The 20,787-nt window shown below is 33.9% G+C and overlaps 1 protein-coding gene across 1 annotated transcript; it reads right to left on the bottom strand.

Annotated features, from left to right (window-relative positions):
* Positions 1-7,447: 7,447 nt before the first annotated feature.
* LOC134273733 (meteorin-like protein) lies at positions 7,448-14,049 on the bottom strand. The gene is made up of 4 exons (XM_062755946.1): positions 13,806-14,049; positions 11,155-11,567; positions 8,354-8,410; positions 7,448-8,089 (listed from the first exon to the last, which is right to left on the bottom strand). Exons 1-4 carry the CDS (start codon positions 13,907-13,909, stop codon positions 7,773-7,775), a joined length of 891 nt encoding a protein of 296 aa, XP_062611930.1. The 5' UTR covers positions 13,910-14,049; the 3' UTR covers positions 7,448-7,772.
* Positions 14,050-20,787: the final 6,738 nt, after the last annotated feature.

Here is a 20,787-nt window from a genome sequence, read left to right as displayed (position 1 = left end):
TACATGGGTCATTTGCAATTTCAGTGTTGTTTCTCATTTCATTGCATGTGTACTGTACTTTAATGATTTTTCGGGGTAAATGTCTATAATTTGCCAAAATGCTATAAATACTATACAGTTGTTTCTGTTTTTTGTCAAAACCTTTACACGTACATACTTAGGAGTACAGTACTCAAAGAGATCGAAGAGTGATATAAAAAAACATGGTTTATCGGTTGGTACAACAGGAATGTTTGGTTAATTATATTTTTCAACAATTTAAAACATTTAAAGAAATGTCGTTGCTCTTCTCGGGTGCAGGGAAAGCTTCATAAAATGCATAGAATGTTTGTTTTCATTGTGATATACAAAAATCATTCAAATATTAACATGCATACAATTGTGTAAACTTCAGTTCATAATAAATGGTAACTGAATTGACACAGGTAATATAAGTAATATTCTCATTACAAGGATCCACTTTTCATATTTCAAGTTTAAGTCCACACCTTGTATTTCTTTAAAAATATGCATCGTCTAATGTTTCCAAACATTATGAATATAAAAAAAAACCTCTGCAGTGCCTAAATATCCGACATCTGAAACATAATCCTTCAACCTGTCTATGTTATTCTTCATCACTTTAGCCTGCTGGGAACTTCAAAAATGGTTTCATAATTGGATGTTTTACAAGAAAAATAGATGTAATGGTAACATAACAACAAAACTTTACGAAAAACTTGATGACTTCTACTATTCTATATGCATGGTCATCTTCACTTACTTTAAATGTAGCAATATTCCATTATCATCTGCAAATGAGGTCTTTGTCTCTCCTTGATTCAGTATGCAAGAGCTTGCTCTACATAAGAACAATTTCTACAACAAGACAAGACAATATATTGAAAATCACGAGGACGGACCAAGATTATTATTAGTCTCGTGAATTTTCATCATTTTGCAAGTTCTGTTGCCCATGCAATGACCTTATCATTTAAATGCAATCCATGAATACAAATGTGAACTGGCATTTTCATAGTAATTGTAACGCCATTTTTACAAACTGAATTGCCCGATTTTTCATGAATGGGAGCACACCAGAGTGTGTGATCAGTCGAAAGGAAATGTTTAATCCTCTATGGTACCTGATCCCTCTTCTGATGTTTTAGAGGTCAATGTTTGCTCTGCTCCCGATCAGTATCATTTCAGTGGAGTTTTAAGCTTGACCACTGTTCGTTTTTAGCTACCCGAGGAGTAGAGTGTTCAACGATTTCAAAAAGTGGGTGAATATGTACTTGAAAGCTTTGCTAAGAACAGCTATATATGATTTTTTTATATTATTTGTTCAGAGAAATATTGCACCATACTTCTTCTTTGGTTGAAATCCCGTGAGAGACTAGGGATTTGCATCGCACAACAATCACATTTGAGGTTCTCGGTCTGTTTTTGGTCCAAACTAAATCAAGTTTTTTTTTCCTGGATGGTCAGGTGCCGGTGATATTACTTTTAAAAAGTTTGGAATTTTTTTTATATTCTGAGGTCTTGAAATTATTCAATCATAAACATGCATGTAATGATTTCCATTACATTTGGTTTTGTGCAGTTATTTAGCCGAAAGAAGAGTTAATTATCGCCTGTCTCTATTTTCTGGATTTTTTTCCTCTTTTGACTTTTATTTTCTTCAATCTATGTCTGATGATGCTCAGATTTTTAAAGTTTTTGACACTTTTCTAGATTTTTGCACTTCTTCTTGATGTTTTACCTAGCTATAAGACTTGTTGTCTTAGAATGGCATTGTATAATTATTATATATATTGTGTGCCATGCATATGTTAATATATTATTGGTGCTTTTAGCACCAATATGAGTATGAGTGCAGAGTTTATTTTGCAATTTCTTGTACCTTATTGCGGGCAGGGGAATGCATACAATTGTAAAAAACGGTCTATACATGTTTGAGTTTAAAAAAAACATTAAAATCACTAAATGTTTTGGTTGAACAAACAAGGTATCTAGTATTAAGCAAAAAGCTTTAAGTACCGAATGTCCTTGTGAACATTTCAAGGTCAAAGAACAGGGAATGTTTAAGAAATAACTATTTATTTAACATATTACATTATATTTTATGCTGCACCACAGGGTAAGGGACAATGAGGATGATTTAAAGACATACTAGGGGTACATAGAAAGGCATCAAATCTTGCTGTTTTGTGTGAGTTGGGTCGTTTTCCTTTATACTATACTGAAAGGAAAAAGAAACGCATAATAGCATAATAGCGAAAAATATTTAACTATGTGGCCGAAAATTATGAAAATTGGTCAGATGTGTAATTTGGTTACTGTGCACTAAAATCGCTGGTCAAAATTACTTAACCATGAAATGTATGGCATCACGTTGGGGAAGTGAAAAAAAGCCAAATACACGTGCATGTTGATGATGACAATTTTATGATCACAATTTGTAGTGCCAAGAGATGCATTAGAGTTGCAGACATCGTTTTCCGATATTTGCAGTCAGTATAAATTTCTTGCAATCATGGTATGGCTGACGGAAGTTACATTGTGTCTAGTAATTGAGTTTCATAAGTGAATAAAAAGGCAACAACATGTTGCTGTGCAGTTTGTTTTTAAATTTTCAACCAAAAAAGTTTTTTCGGTTATCAGAGAGTAACTTAAAAGGTTTCCAACCAACCATGACGGTGACGTTGGCGCGTAGCAACGTCACATCAAGATAGGGCTTTTCATCATGCTACCTCGGTTACTGTCAAGTCATTATCACTGAAACCGATATTTTTACAGCAGACAATCATACTCAAATTTTCACCCTTAAACTGACAGAAACTCTCTGCTCTAATTTGGTACGCAAGCTTGGCAACTTTACGTCGATTTTACTCTCATACGCGCACGTACGCGCCGTATGCGTAACGTTTTTAGCATGTTCACGCTGAGAAAATGTAGCCAGTGTTTGTCGAGACCTCCTTGCAAACATTCACGTGTACCAAATTAGCTAGATTCTGTAAATTCTATCCTAAATCGAAAATTCGTGGGATTCATTGGGCGGGGGGATTTGTTGGCTTTGGAATAACACAGCTACTCTCAGCCATTAAGACTATCGTCGGAAGGCTTGAATGATAATCCTATGAGAAAGATAAATGCTCTGGCGAACTCAGTGCGCAAGAAAATCAAGGCTGTTACTGATGCGCACGGGAGATGATGAGAATTTTCATTTTAATTTTGGGGGGTATCGACATATCAATTTCAATAACTCAGGAATTATAAGTCAAAGTCACACAAGATTTCAGTTACCTGTTGTTAAAAGTTGGATTAAATTGTTTGATAACAATACTGGAAAACATGTTGGAAATAAAAGTTTTAATTTTATTCAAAAGTTTATTATGCGTTTCTTTTTCCTTTCAGTATATTTATGTTATGAAGGTATCTTAAAATATAATACGAGACTGAAGGAAATGGAATGCAAACATGATTATAATAATTATTTAGTGGTTTCTGCATTTAAAGAAGACAAAAATCTTGTATCTAAAATATCTTGGCAAAAGAAACTGTCTTCATTACTTCAAAAATTAAATACAGTTCTTTGGATATATCTCACATAACTTTGAAAAAACAAAAAATTACAAGAGCATTACCAAAACAAGATATATGAACTACTGAAAAATGTTAGCAAATCAGACTCTGGAAAGTTAGCATTTTATAGCAAAATTGTGAATCAAGATGAATACAAACTGCAAAGTTATTTAAAACTACCTTTGAAAAAAAATTGTAGATCTTTATTAACAAAATTAAGGATCAGTGCCCATCCACTGTATATTGAAACGGGTAGATACTGTAAACCCCCTATTCCTAGAGAAAAACGTTTATGTTATTCATGTAAGTTGTTTGTTGAGGACGAAAAACATTTTGTTCTTTAATCTTTATTGTCCAAAATATGTCCAATTTAGATGCAATTATAATGATATATTTAATGTAAACACATATATTAGTGATAACCCCATTAGAAAAATTGTCAATCCTACAAATATTTCAACTGCTAGAAGGATATGTTGTTTTTTGAAAAAGTGCTCAGACACCAGAAAAGAAAGTCAAAGTTGAATATTAATATTGAGAAATACACAATTTTGTTCACCTCATATTTCTCACTTTGTATATGCATGTATTAATTGTGTTAATTTATGTTAGGTTATTAATGTTCATGACTGTATGCCGACATGGTAATTATCAATAAAGTGAATTGAATATTTCATCAACAATATGTATGGTCCTCAATCCAACTCAGACACACAGCTGCATCGAACTAAATTTTTTTTTGCAAAAACTCAAAATTGCAAAGTGGTTTTATCTAAAGTTTTGATGTTCTGATTTTCGAAATATGGTCCATTTCTTGGCCATTGCGGTGTGTTTATTTTTAATTTCAAGAAGAATGCTTCAAATAATGAGGTGCCAATTACCTAAATGATTAAAATTTCTATACAAATACTTCCAGTCTGTGTCCGTAAAATGAAAAAAAAATTCAAAATGAGTCACAGAAAATTTGAAGAGATACATAATTTTCAAGTACCCTTAATGAGCGTTACACGGCACAGAATACCCGGTATCTGGAAGATTTTCCTTTAAATTAACAAGTTTTAAAATGCTCTCTTATCTCAAATATGAATGTCATCATAGTGAATTGAAAATACATAGATTACAAGAAGTCGAGATCGACACAAGTGACAAGGATGAATAAAACCTGTGTTTGTACAAGTTTGATTAAAGGATATCTCTATAACATACACACAAAAAAGTCCTCTGTGCTTCTCTCGTCGGCGAGGCTTTCTCGAGATTTCAGAGATTTGACAGGTTTCTAGTATTTATTTTTCATGTTGAAATTTAATGTTTATCTTTTCCCTTCTGTTTTTGTTATTGACATAAATGATTTATGTCCTGCAGCATTTGTTTCTTATATTTTCACTGCCAAAATTATTTTTAGTGTATAGTTTAGTGTAATGTTGTCACTACTCATGTTCAGTAATTTAGTTTAAAAACCGTGCAGAAATTCCTTCGTTGGTGTCTACTTGCACACTGTTGCATCAATTTTAACTGAAATTTAACAGTAAAATAATTTGCAAATCTCGTCAAATTGTAACCATTTAAACAAATCAAACGTCTCTTCACCTCGGATTTTGCGTTCTGCCAGCACTAAAGCTGCAGCGAGAAGACGGGCTCAAGGGCCCACAAATTAAAAAAGATTGGCCAAAAAATACTATCAAATGACTTCTCCACATTTGAATAGCTTTGCACTTGAAAATAGAAAGAACAATAATAAAAACGCCATTTGCATGTGTTTCAAATAAAATCCGACGTCTAAACCCTCATTTTTGAAGTACTGAGATTGTGTATCTATGAAATATTTTTATTGTCAAATAAAGATCACTTTTCTATATAGAGAGCTCTACCTTGATAGGTTTTCGTTAGATGAGGAGGAATTCGTTATGAATCTTAAGCTTTCTGGCTGGACGCCTCCAATGTTATAAAAGACAAGATATGAAATTTTGACCTGTTTTATATATGCTCCATCAGGAGTACGGAGTAGGTATATGGCTCGTTTGACTTTCGTTCACCCCGAATTCATTTTACAGTTGGGTGAATATCAGTTTATCAGAATATCGACGGACCAGACTATGTGAGTTCCCAGATTGTCTTTAACTAAATATAAAGCACCCAGTAATCTCCACCATTCTTTTATTCTCTTTAAGAAATTCAAACTTTGTGTCACTTTTCAATTTGCAGAGCTGGGCAGTAAAATAAAATCCACTCGACGCCTTCGGTGACAAAATAATAATTTTATTTCTAGAATAAAATGTGTGTTCTACAGTTTATATACCTTTAGCGTTGCTCTCTTGAATACTACTGTGTGTGTGTGTCTTTAAGGTTTGAGTAAATGTTTCAGAAAAAAAAATCTTTTGAAATTTCATTTTAAATTCAGCCGCTCTAATATTATTCTTACAAACGTGGACAATTGCACTCAAGGTTATTTTCCTCGTGGCAATGCATGAGGATTAAATCTCATTTCAAAACAAACTAAAGAGTGCAAAAACTGATATATATATATTTTTTTACAACTGTATTTTGTTGATACTCGTGTTTTCTTTCGAGGACACTGCAGTTCATGTATAAACATGCATACAGAATTTCTTGTATTAATTTCTTTGATCTTCTTGCTATTAGCTGAAAGTAAACAAGCATGGCCGAACTGTTTGCTTGTTCGTCACAGATCATTCCAAGGGATAATGGATGTCTCTTGCAAACTCTTGTAGAGTTCATTGCAATGCTTGTATTTTGCTTCACCCAATACCTTATTTATTTGTTTTCTAGTGAATAAAACTTTAATCAAAGAATATTAACTTTCATTGTGTTCAAAGCAATGCCTGTGAAAAAGAATCTCCTAAAAGTATGTAAAATATATATAAATATGAATTAAACGAACAGTATTCAAGCTCAAAATTCCATAAACTATACAAAATAAGAGCAGAGCAAACGCGGATCTCCAAAACATCAGAGATGGGATCAGGTGCCATGTATGAGTGAGCATCCCCTGCCGACCGTTCACCGACATGTTGTGCCCGTAGTTATGATTGGAAAATAACAGAAAATAACGTGGACAATTGGTATGTAAATAATGGCCGAACAAATAATATGGAAAACATCAGTCTGTATTTTAATTAAGGTTAGATTGTATTTGATGATATCGACAATATGACTTACAAAATGGTGACTTTAAACAAGACTGCTGATATTCTTGTTTCATCAACTTGTTTGTCGATAACTTACCCCGTTTTAGAAATTGCTCATACGTGGAGTATGCGCTTGCGTATCGCATCGACTTAGGAGATATAAAACCAGTATGCAGATGAGGAAGGTATTGCTGCATAAATAAGAGAAATTGACGATTGAAAGGTTAAAATCATCACGTTTATCATAAAGCTTGCTTGTTAGATTACCATTAACGTATTTTTCTAGTAAAATATCCAAATATGGAACAGATGTGTCAGACTCTGTGGTATAAAAAATTTGTTTCAATATACTCGGGGTTGTTGATATTGCATTCATAATTCTTTCTATTCCAAGACAATAAGATTTAAAAGACAGTAAATTCATTTACATTTTTATTTCTTTACTATTCTTTTCTCTTTGTAAACAATCATAACAAACTTGTAACAACAATATATACATGTAAGTCAGTTCATGGAATGTAAACAACATTGTTCATGATACACGAATAATACTGCAATTATAAGAAGCATGCATTGGTATGATAAAGCATGCATTGGTATAATACGTCCACCGTCAAATGAATGATACCCCTACCAAATTTACGACAATGTCCCTGTCCTTAAGATGGATTCAATGATGCAGTATTAGATCCCAGTTTAAAATGTTTGAACACATTGAACAGTAAATGAGATCGGTATTTTCATGAAGCCCGAAGCAGCGATGGTTTGAATACAAATTATACTTTATTTGGATAGGTAAATTTTGCAATAAGAGATAAACGAATCCTCCTTGGTCCATTGCACCAACGAATAAGTATCACAGTCAGTAGCCATATTTGATAAACGGCAACGAGGTTCTCAAAAGCCTCAGTAATTTTCTTTGGCCCCTTGTAATTTTGCATTCACAAAGAATGTCTGTATCAATCATTGTATTTTCTCTTCTCTTCATCAGCATTGCACTTTTGCCATTTTCAATATTTGAGATCATATAAATGTTATTTTATTATATCCATAGGATTATGTCTATAATACGAGAGGACATTCCATTGTGCCCTCTCGGATGGCTGTGTTTGCGATATTTTCCCAGTCGGACAAATACGGAGAACAGGTTTTTGCGAGCTCTCCAAACCGGACTTTTCCGGTGATGAGGAAAGTCCCTCGTCCATTTCTCACTTGACATTTTTTATGAACAACTATTCTGCCATATTGTTGCTGAATGTCTGCTTTGGGCTCGAAATACAGTGTGCTTAACTTCCTGACAACGCGTGTCACGTGGAATTGCACTTCCGATTTGTCATCTTCTTCTCTGTGTCTGACTTGTCCCATTTCGCCGACAAAAACTAAATAATAGAAAATGAAATATGTAAGTGATAATTTTAACGTTTTATATAAAAATAGAAAATTACTATTAGATTTGTCTTTTTGAGTCAACGTGGAGTTTTGGAATAGAAAATTATTAGCATTTAGACTCTACCATCGGAATCATATCAAACTGTTTTTTGTTGCAAACTCAAATTAAAGGCAATGGATTTGTAATTGAAGATGGTGATCATTTAGTGTATTTGTATATTATAGTATTCTAGTATTTTCGTAATCTGTCTTACCGAAATCACTGGTGCAGTATGACCGAATTAATTCTTGGGTATCACATGGACGACAATCTGCAAAAGAAGACAAAATGCAGGTCAATGTCGAGCTACTTGACAGATAACATGAAAAAGTACAAGGTTTAAAGATGATCCCAAGATTGCTAAGCATTGTCTGTAATCAGTTTGTCTGCTCGCTAAGAAAACTTATTGATAGCTATGCATCCGGGTGTGTTTAACAAGTATAGAAACAAAACTCGTTTTTAAAGATCTTGTTAGAGATTAATTGGTACTTAAACAAACCAAGGCCATTTGCAACAAACTTTCTTATTGACTGTTATATTTGAAAGGCGTTTGAGATTAGTTGGATAAGAGGGTAAATGGACTTATCGGGAGGGACATCTATTTAAAATCTGGGTTTTGTTCTCGGTTCTTTCTTTCGTGTTCACTTTATTCCCGCTCAAGTGACAAAGGATTACGTGTAAGCAACGTCAAAAAGTCGTCAAATGTTGAGGGACAAAAAGAAACATAAAAAAACAAAGATTTGTCCAAGCCGATAAGGTATAGGTTTTGTTCTCGAGGACTTTCCACTACAAACTGTAGGACTCATGTCGAGTTCAAACAAACAAAAGCTTAAGAGAAAATCACTTTTTCTTCTGGACAATGTCATGTGTCATTTTTTGCTTTAATTATCAGGTGTGGACACCTAGTTTTTTTTTCTACACTGAGGTTGTTTTGTGTCCTTTGTTTACTTCTTACCTCAGTTGCTGTCAGTTTTTACTTTAATAAGTATCAGTTACAGAACAGACAACGAAATGATTCACCTAACGGGTTAAACCTCTATTTAGCCGCCATGTTTTGGACATCCAATTTAAAAATTCTTTGTTCACAAACACACTTTGTTTGTTGTCTGAGGAAAGATGTATCACTTAACATTCCAGCAAATTTTAATCAGGTTTTGTTCTTTAAAACAAAATTATTTTTGCAATTTTTCATTTTCTTTCAAGTGGTTATCACTTTGGCTGTGAGTTCAGGCGACCATATTGCTCTGCCAAGGTACATATCAATTATAAGCTATCTTTTGCTGGGCGCAACATATGCCTAAATTACAAGTGTTACCAGATAGGGGAAAATTACGTAATTAAAAGAGGTTTTACTCTTCTCATTAAAGCTGTTCAAGCGAAAAAATTGTGTGCTGTTGGTCTTTCTTACAAAGACGCCTTTACGATAAACCAATTCTCCCCATCATTAAGAGAGTATCAGATAGCCGATGGGTTGCACTGTTGATGTTACGAAGAAAAAAGAAGTTGTCGAGTCTTCAAAATGCACCATTGCATGTTTAATACTGCACTTCCCAAACTTCTGTTGTGGTTGTCAAAGACGAATAGCAACAAAAAATTATAATGTCAGAAACGCAATTTGATTTTTTTGGAAGAAGAAAACACCACGAGAAGGGCAAAACAAACAGTGGTAGTTTTGAATTTTCCCAAAGTGTTTCCTTTCTACTTAAAGACTATCGGTATCAGGAATTTCAATTTAACTCCACACAAATCTGCTTGGCTGTTTGATGACTTTTCTATTGCAGTCCCCCGTATACTGTTTTTGTTGTGTGTTTGATCGCCGTGTGACAATATTTACATTCTGCCTTGACAAAGTTCTAACGGTGTAACCCCCCAGAGCACAGATTCACAATCGCTGATTAAATACTCATGTAAGATTATCACAAGAGAAGACGAAACAAGATCTCTTTTATCCAAAAAGAATTATTCGCTAATTTATTGACTTTGTCGCTTGCTTATCCCATTAGCTTTTCAGGTTTTATCGCAATGTTTCCTCATTTCTTGACATTTTTCTTTTAGTTTATCAATTTTCAGAATTTCTCACAAAAATTCTCCAAAATACTAGTAAATAAGAATAAAGATACACAAGTAAAATCATGACATAACACCAGGAGGTAGCTTTTTTAAAGAAAGAGGAAGACGAAGAAAACGTTGGAAGTCAATATTTTGCTTTTGGAATTTTTGCACGTTAATGGCCTAAATTTGAGTCAAATGACCGATCTCATTACCGGCTTAAAATGGACATGATCGTCCTTCAAATGTGCCATACAAACAGTTCATTTAAGGAAGGGCTTGATACAAAAAAAAAAATCTCCCTGGACGCAGGTAGAAAGAGTCCATCTGAGGAAACGACTATTGTACTGTCATCCGTAAAAGGCTTATGGCAGGTAGCACCTTTCGCGCTGATAACTTCTTGATTTGTGTTTACTGCAGGGTTGCTTATACACCTGAGCGTATTGGAGTCGAACAATAAAGTTAACCATTAAGGTATCTACTCCCCTCCGTTCGTGTCAGGACCTGAAACACCTTTCTTATACAAGATATGACCGAGATTTCTATTTCTTTTCATCTTTTGTCAACAAATACTCAGTGGTAACGTTTGCCTTTACCTACAATTAAATTACTAGTCGGAGATCAAATTTTTCAATAAATAGAGTTTTTATCGGGTTGTAGCATTCTAGGTCTGACCTAGTGGTACTCTGCATAAACACTGCTGATTAAGGTAGCCTACTTTAATTCACTTATCAACAATTTATTGTATGGAATGCAAGGTTTATCTCTTTTTCTTTCTAATAAAAGCGACAGTGTCATCGTCAAGCTCGTAATTATGGGTTCTTGGTGTACTTTGAAAACTCAGGTCCTATTTTATTGCTCAATTTTGAATTCGACATCAGAAATGATAGTTGTTTTTTTTTTTATTTTTGGTGCAGAAACCCAGGATTTTCAGTTAAAAAAGTGTAATTCAAATAAGATCCTTACCCTCCAAATCATTTTCTAAATGTTTAGGAGTCTTTCTTTCTAACACATACTGTAGATTCATCCGGGGAAATCCAGACATATCATGAGTTCGTTCTGGTTCTAAATATAGCAGAACGGGAGTGTTCGAATATAAACAATATTCATTAGTCCTTCCGTTTACACTGAATAATGTTTTAAGCAATGATGACTGTGGTAAAACTTTTGCAAGATGTGATTTAGAGTTCTTCCAAGACTCTTGAGACACTTTGATTTTCACATTTTCTGTCTGTACTTTGAAACACGCTTCGTACAGCCCGCCAGTTGTGTAACTCAGTTCCACGCGTAACGCTCCATAAGGGCTGATCCACTCGATGTTACCAGAATTACATAATGTCTTGATATTCTGTACTCCTGGCACTTCTATGTTCAAATCACTGAAAAAGATAAAATCAGGTTTAAAATTGATTGAGATTAACTAAAGTTTAAAAGTTTATCGATGTGTAATGTTGTGAACTTAATGTGAACAATGACATTTAAGGATGATACAGCAATCGACCAATTGTGTGTGACGTGACAATTTTAGATTAAAGTATGTAAAATTATGCTGCAGTTTTTACTCGATAGACCAAATTATAATGATAACAGCCTGTTTTCAGACAGATTTTACATTAAAATTCAAACTTCAGAAATTTAGAAGATAATACATCAAGTCGGTTAAAAAGACATATATTTAGTGTCGTCTGTGCATCCTCCCTTTCATGTTCTTTGTACTTTTGCAATCTCCGCTTAAGTTGCGTCGAGATCATCAAACCATAAAAATACATCTGAAGTATACAATTATATACTTCTATTATTCGGCTTTCAGTTTTGAATATATATGATATCTTGTGGTTTTATCTTCCCTCTTCTATTCCTAGCCTAATTTGCATGTTCTTTGTATCGTTTCCACATCACCTTCATACCGAAGTTACGTATCTGTCGCCCGAAGATATGGCTAGCCTGGTAAAGATTCCTTTATTTCTTCGTCTCAAACTTTACCCTATACCCAGTAATACGTTAAAAAGAGATAAAACCCAATTATATGTGAAAGGTACATTCGTCTACTCCCTCATTATGACGGTATATTCAGTCTTTTCAAATTGCAGCGAACACTTAACTTGCCAGCCCTGATTGCCAGGCGCGGCGGGTCTCGAGATGTACCCGTATGTAAAAGGTCGACCACACAAATACTGCTGAAGATAAGTAGGTACACTTTAAACAGGGTTTCTTCCCGTGATAAGAGGATTTAATCACATCGCCCTGTCCCAGATTAATGACACTGAAATCAGCAACACCGAGAAATGCCGAGTACACTGCAAATCTCTCCTATTGACAAACCCAGTGCATTCCTGCGGCTCCCAAATCCGCTGATGTCGAACGCACTGTAAAGGGATCAGTCCTTAATTCCCAACTTTTATTTGAAATGTGAAAAATTGAATTTCTATAGTGTCTTTGGGTTTGAAATATTGAAGATATTCTGGTTGTTACATGAGAAAGATTTAGAAGGACAATTTGTTGCTTTTATCAAAAGCTTTCGGAGATGTCTGTCACTTCAGTAGTTTTTGTTGACACAGTGAATAGGTGCTATCAACCAGTGTAGAAAGACGTGGTTTAGTTAAAGTTGTCCGATTACTATTTGTGTTCCTATAGGCTACTTGTTTTTATCAAACAAGCTCATGATTTATCATGTTTGGTTGTCTTGTTTGCTTGAATGAGCTTATAAAATTTACAATAACGTTCGAAAGTTTCAATCTTGCATGATTCATTTTGTTGAAATTGATTTTCCTTTCTTTTGAGAGGAGAAATTTGTCCTGTTCATAGCTGGAAAAGAACGGTAGTGGAAATACCTGACACTATGATTTCAGTGGGCAGATTTTATCTCTAAACGCACTTGCTTTTCCCGCATAATTGCTCATGGTTATATCATTTGAACAATCCAAATTATTAAAGTGAAAATTTTAAATTCGACAACTTAATTTCGGGTCATAAAATTGCTATTCATTACACAAGGTTTTTTTCTTGACAGAAAGCAAAAACCATGCGTCGGTCTTGCACTTTGGCTAATTTAAATCTCGTAATTGTACAGAGTGAACATAAATAATCTCGTAAAGATCAAAGAGACTGGAAGTACTGGTGTAATATGCGTTATGTAAATCAGATCAAGATTTAAAACCGAAGTAAATATGTAATGCTCTAACGAACTTCAAGCATAAAAACATAACTGCGCGCACCTGAGCCGGTTTAATTAGAATAGCCTATACACCTTTTTTGAAGGTGAAATGGCAAGTAAGTATGTTACATACATCATAGTGTCGCTCACGCGAGTTATGGCCTGGCACCTTGCCTACGTTTTTGTTCAAATGTTCATAAAATTTTAGAAAAATAATAAAATATGAAAAATGATCACTTAACAAACAAAATTTGAATTCCTGGTGAATGCACTTTGAAAAAGATATTGGGTATGTAAACATGGCTGGTTTTATTAAACATTTGTTTTAGATTACATTAAATTGACATTTGGCATATTAGTACTTAATGTGAAAGTATCAAAATGTTCATAAATTCTTCGTAAAAAGTATTTTAAAAAGTTAATTTAAATAAAATTCATGTAGAAATTATACGAGAAAAATTACCTTATGGAGCAGTCACACAAGTCACACACTTTAGCCAGGTATCCATGCAGACATAAAATCACAATACACAACAAGCACTGTCCATGAAATGGGTATAGATTCATGATCCTAATGGCGCTCTCAGGACATTGTACAAAAAAAGCTACATAATTTGTAACTTTAATCCACAATTTTAAATAATCACAACTAATATACAGCTAAGCAATGCACACATACAGACTTATTTGTCAAGAATCCGACAAGTGGTTTTTCAATACTTACTACTATCGCCTTCACAGCCAATCATAGCGTTGCATGACACGCGCAATCGCGAAAGTGGGCGGGGTTTATTCGTATGACACGCCTGTTTCACCTGATGCGCGCTTACCTGAGTGACAATTTCTTGGCATCTGAGTGAATATTATTTTTCCCTGTCAAGAATACTTAAAAAAGTAATCAGTCATAATATTAAACTGGGCAATACACAACCAAATGAAAATAATTATACAGACCTACGTTGAATAAATATCATCAATCAATTTTAGATATATCATAATTATAAAGCTGTGAACAAAAAATTTAAACATTTAAAATTTGGGTTTTAGTAGTTTTTTTATTCATGATTTTTTTGCTCAATATATTTTAATATATTTTTCAAATATACATAATTACACGTCGGAGATTTTTTTTCTAGTAACTTTTTTTAGAAGTACTTCCTTGAATGAGTATCAATTTGCTATTTCTGCAATTATGCTTAAATTAATTTTGAGTAAAATCCATTTTCTGCAGAAGATTAAACAATGCTGTCATTTAGGTAAAATGATGCTATCATTTGTATTTCGTGAGGATGAATGTTTCCGTGCATTTGCGGTCTTTTAGTCGCCTTGCTCGCGTGTTTTCCTTGTGGCTGTACCGAATGTCTTCATCGGCGACATTTTTAAAAATAGGCGTCCTTGAAAAAGTTTTTCTAAATGGCAAAAACAATATACAGGTAACCGTATGTTCGATAGATATTTGTTATCTAAAGATTAATACATGTACCAACGTTGAATATTTCAAATTCAAAGGTGAGTTTTATTTCCTATTTTCAAAAATATTCAGACCCCCTTACAGCAATTTATTTAGATCACGAGGTGCAAACGGAATACTTTTTTTTCCCTTGAACGATAGATCATTTTGCACCTGTCGTTATATCAGCGAGACGTTATGTCCTTAATGCAATTATACGCCCAAAATCTGATACACACCAAATTTGTCTACGGTTTACCTTTACAAAAGAGTAACAAAATAGCATAAAATATAATTTTACCTGAAGGCATTTTATACCAAGGATAAAGATGTGTATAAAACATTGCACATTTATAGAATGTACATGCATGTGCAATGGACATCTAGTTCCACCTATATACATTGTAATGGGGTTTGTTTGAATAGTTGAAATGAAATGCAAAGGGATTTTAGCTTTGTTTTTCTAAATGTCTAAACTATGTTTTCCCCGTACTGTGTTATAATTTTCAGTTAAATGCCGCTGTTGGTGATTGATTTTGTATTAGATGCGAGTTTTATTCTTCTGTAAAATAATAGATTAACGTTTTACTACAGAGTTACAAGGCATTAGAAGAATGTCAATTTAAAAGTTTACAAATTTGACACCAATTAAGTATATCATACTTTAGATACATTTTTTCTTCATACACCATTTCTTATTTTATCCCCACCCACAAATATTTACTAAAACTGGTACGTAAAGTGGACGAAACAGTTGGCGGGAAAACTTTTTTTTTTACTATTGCATTTATTATTTCCCGCCAAATGTTATTCTGCGATAAACAAAGTAAAACCGTAAGAATTGCAAAAACGCTATAAAAGTAAGGAATGGCCCTGCTAGACAATAATTACTACCGACTAAAACCAGCGCAAAAAAGTTTGGACGTTTTTCTTATCCATTTTTCCCAGCCTTGTGGTTCACTGTGTTCCTTGTGCGGGTTTTATAGTGTTAAATCTTGTTAGGGGGGACAATATATGTCTTTCTGATCTGGTATATAAAACAAGACAAAACACACACTTGCAATAAAGAACCGATTCTTCTCACGGAGATTTTCGACATTACCTACATTCGATTCTGTCACACAGAAATGTGTCCTCTAATAGGGGCATGTGATTTTAACCCGAAGGCCATCTTCTTCTTTCACACCAACTGTCTTTATGGTCGGTTAGCGAAAGACGAATACAATTCATGTCAAATTTATGCATTTTTAATGATTTAGCGAATTGAAAAATCGGATTAACATCGATTAAATTGTCTCCAGACATATGGTACGAAATTCTAGGGACATTATGTAAATTTTGTACAGTATATAATTGAATAAGGAAATTGCCGAGACTCGAAAAAAAAATCATGTCAGTTGTTAACTAAAGGGTATTAAGAAAGTTCTTCCACATTTTTCTTTTATTTTCAAAAAAGAAATACGATTAGAAGATACATGTATTTACAATTTGTGACATTTTATGTTTACAGAGTCCATTCTTGCTACTGATGAGGTTTTAACGGTTTTTTGTTGAATCAATAATGGGAGGGCAGGTTTTAAAACAGATGATGTCTGTTCAGAAAAAATACGGATGATGCATATTTGTGACATAAATTAATCACGCAGGTCAAAATATCCTTTCAAATACTATGCAAAAATTATCAAATCTGTGAAATATTTCAAATGACAAACCTATTCTTTTGAAAAGTGATATATCGTTCTTGTACCTCCGCTCATCAGCTTGCCTGATGCAAGATAATCTTTAAAGAAAGAAAGGTAAATAATCCTTTATTTTCACTCAAAGTGACCAGCATTTCTATCATTCGGGTGTTTTAAAGATTTTAAATATTTTTTCCTGTGGAAGAAAAATCCTATTTAATTTCCTGATAGAAATGATTTGTTATAAATCTAAAGCACACTCTTGTGATTTTGTCAGGCTTGAAAATTCATCTCTTTAGTTAAGCACTACTTTGAAATTGAAAATATTTCATCCCGGAACGAACTTTCTTAACACCCCTTATATAATAAGGGCATGCAAAGCGGAGGATCCCATCGCATAGATTGTCTATTCGACATTGATCCCGATGCAAATAACGTTACTTCCGTTTCGCACAGGAAATAACACACAAACAAATACCCTCACACACACAATTAACTCTGTTGCGAGGGAATAATTATGCATATATACATGCATGTACACGGTGCTTTAACTTCTATAGAAAGGGTGGGGTTGGTTCAAGAGCTTTATTTCGTTGATTTTACTCGGGTTTAATTCTAAGCAATGCACAACTCAAATAAGACAAGTCAACAAAAGCGAATGATCATATGCTGCCTTTGGTTTATTAGATTGTTCTGGTCACAATTCTTTTATTGATATGAAGATTAACAGGGATCAGTTTATACACTGAGGCAGCACTAACGGTACACCGGCAGTGGTTATGTAAATATACATTACCCAAATGTCCAGGTTAATTTCCTTTCCCTTTTCATGAGGACACGACACCTTAAAAATATTTGGACAATTCTGTTGAAAACGAACAAAGCAGGTGATCGATATATATATTCATTGCTGTACGATGGGTCCTTAACGACATTTGAAATGACCAAATGTAAAGTGTCAATTCAGACGTAACAAAGAAAATTGTGCGGTCACGTCCAAGGTTGAAATTGTAATTGAACACGGACATTTAGAGCATTAATTTCTTGTTTTTGAAGAACACCTGTGTCCACAAGTAAAAGAAGCCTCTAATTCTAATTATATACTGATGCACCCCACCAGGCATTTAGAAGGTCTGATGAAGGTGCTTATTTTCATCTCTTGGTTATTATGATTGGGTCTGGTGGGGTGATTGTGTATTGTTCAACGTTATCCAAGACAGTGGTTGGTCAAAGAGCATAACGGATTAAAGTGCCTTGCCGTCAAAATGTATAGAAAAATGATACATGCCATATTGAAAAGTTTTAACAATAACACGGCGCAGAATTTCGGTTCTTTTAACCCCATAGTTGATAGGATTTTGCAGGTATGCAATTCGTCAGCCACTTCTGAAAAATGGAATTGTCACAAACTATCATTTTCTTAATTGTGCATGAATTTGCAGGCCATTGCCTAAACCTTTAATAAGATAGTAGCCTTCACATTTATGCAAAAATGACCATAATAATACCTGAATTTTATAGTCATAATGACCACCTTTCTGAAATATACACCCTGCTGTTCGCGGATTTTACGATGCAGGGGAGTACACAGATTTAGAGGGTCAAAAGACATCTTACATCTGTCCTAAGCTGTTAAACATGCCATCAGAATTCAGAATGACAGTTAATGTATCTGCAAAAATAAAGTGTAGGCCAATTAAGCCGTGACATTCCAAAAGAATCTGCAAAAACAAACATCTTTTATCGGGTTCCCAGCGGCGTGGTTTCGGCCCTCTGACATCAAGTTCCCAGAAATTAAGAGAAGACACATGTCTTGGTGATAGAATTACGGACTCTACATTATCCAGATGGGAATGTTTTCTGTTTGTTGGAGGGTCGAATAATGGGACTAACCCCCACGATACGGTGTTATATACAGTGCATTGCTGACCTTGCTCATGAGGGATATCGCACCTTATAGAAGTCTTTAAACGTATCAAAAACTATGCACTTTCATTGATGTTGAAAGTAAAACAAAATGGGTACATAAAACTGGGAAAAAAATCTTACAAAATATTATAGTCTCATTTTGAGAGAGATGGGGGGGGGGCACCGTGTAATTCATGGACTGGAGTCTTGGAGTGGAGTTATGGAGTGGAATTTCAGTGGAGTTTGGAGTCAATTTTGGAGTCAGATTTTCTTTAAACACAATTCAATTTTTTTTCAGAAATGGCATTTGTGCCTGTCTTTAATATTCTAAAATAATCTATTGGCAAGATAAACCTCTAATTTAATAAATATTTGGTACATTTGCATATACATTGTAAGTATGTTGAACCTCATTATTGAACTAATAACCACCTAAATCAAAATTAATTGATAACTTCCTACAACTATTAACCTAAAAAAACTGAATTTTTCAAAGACCTAATAATTCTAGCAAACGTTGTAATTTAAAATATCTAAGAAAATTAAGTTGCATTTGTCACTACATGTAAAAAATAAGTCAATTAAAGCAATGTAATTTTTTCAATTTAATATACCCCTCTTAGAAACCAGGAGTGAATATAGTAAGATGTTTGTGATCTGTCTGTACCTTTTCTGTTACACTTTGTTGTACCCTACGAGAATCTTTTTGTGCACTTTATTTTACTTTTTTCCGTTTCCTTGCAAAACATGGAACTGCCATAATATTCATATGTGACAATTTTTGAATATACAAAAAAAAATGAAAAGAGGGTGCAGTGTGTTCTGCTTAAATGATTTTTTTTGTAAGGCACTTGTATCCCTTATACAATACTCTCAGAATGTTTAGGGTATTATTTTATAAGAACTACATAAAAATGATAGAGGTTATTATGTATGTGTACAAATTTGCAAAAATCAAACAACCTTGTAACAGTTTACTAACCTACATATACAGCTGTGTGGTCCAAATCCTGTAAAAGTTTTAACAGACATAACAGAGATGTGACAGAAAGATATAATTTAGATTAGGGGTTTTAATCACCTTCCAATTATGCACTGAAAGCAATAGGTTTCATAATTGATATAACAGTTAAATTTAATTAAACAGGATATACTGTGTGTTTTAGGTAACATACTAAATAATTAATATTACATTCAAAGAATTTGTTACATAATTATGTTTGAAAATCTCAGACTCCAAAAATTGACTCCAAACTCCACTCCATAACTCCACATACTTACAATGTATATACAAATGTACCAAATATTTATTAAATTAGTTTATTTTGCCAATAGATTATTTTAGAATATTTAACACAATCATACAAAATTTCTGAAAAAAAAGTTCTGCATAATTATGTTTAAAGAAAATCTCAGACTCCAAAAATTGACTCCAAACTCCACTCCAAACTCCATTCCATAACTCCACTCCAAGACTCCAGTCCATGAATTACACGGTGCCGGGGGGGGGGGGGGAGTGAAATTGTTACCTTATTGGTAGGAAACAATTTCAGTTACGGGTGGGTACAATCAAACACATTCAATTTGGGTGTGCCTTCAACAAGAACTAGGACTAATTATTGAGCTAGGGGTTAACCCGGCCCCTTTCCGGGTTTCTACGGCATCGAGTACGTGAACATTCAAAAATGCATTTTTGGTGATCTCCAAACGTTTCAAGAAAATCAATTTGCATTTGCAAAGCTGACTTAGTTGATGCAAAAACTGACAGTTCAGGGAACGTAAAGATTTTTGTGAGGGGTTTTTTTACACTGTCTTGTAAGATATACGAGAACTTTTTGGGCGTTTTTCTGTTTTCCGTTTCCTTGAACTCTTAAAATAAATACAATTTTTGGAATATACCCTGGCAATTTATGACTGGTGTTTTTGTAGATGTTCAATCATATTTCCGTTTTTTATACTTGGAAGGAGGGTAGGGGGTAAGGGATGTCATGAAAAAAATTCTGCAGAGTCTGTTTCTCATGCAGAACTCTTCTAACATATTTAACAGTATTGCATTCAAATTTTGGAATGTGCCAGTGATCGGAGTGTCCTCTAGATGTGGCTGTGCAATAAGGTTTTGGAATTTCGATTTTCAACCTCAGGCTTGGGACAACTGAACTGGGGGTAAAAAAAAAATATTCTACAAAAAACTAGTTCCCTGAATTCCTCTTTCAATTTTTGCATCGATCAACTCACTTTTTGAAATTTGATTGGTAGTGTCCTGTCAATTTGCAATAAAGTTTCAATATTACGATTTTCATCTTGTAGGCGACTGAACCAAAAAAAAAAAAAAAAAAAACACACACACACACACATTCTCTCTCTCACACACACAAACTTTTTGCATCTATTAATTTTTGTTATTTGAT

Source organism: Saccostrea cucullata, unplaced genomic scaffold, assembly GCF_032062105.1.
Source record: "Saccostrea cucullata isolate Sc308-1 unplaced genomic scaffold, CSIRO_AGI_Scuc_v1 ctg31, whole genome shotgun sequence".
NCBI lineage: Eukaryota > Metazoa > Mollusca > Bivalvia > Ostreida > Ostreidae > Saccostrea > Saccostrea cuccullata.
The sequence above is the reverse complement of the archived record's forward strand: the minus strand, read 5'-3'. Positions and strand labels throughout refer to the sequence as shown.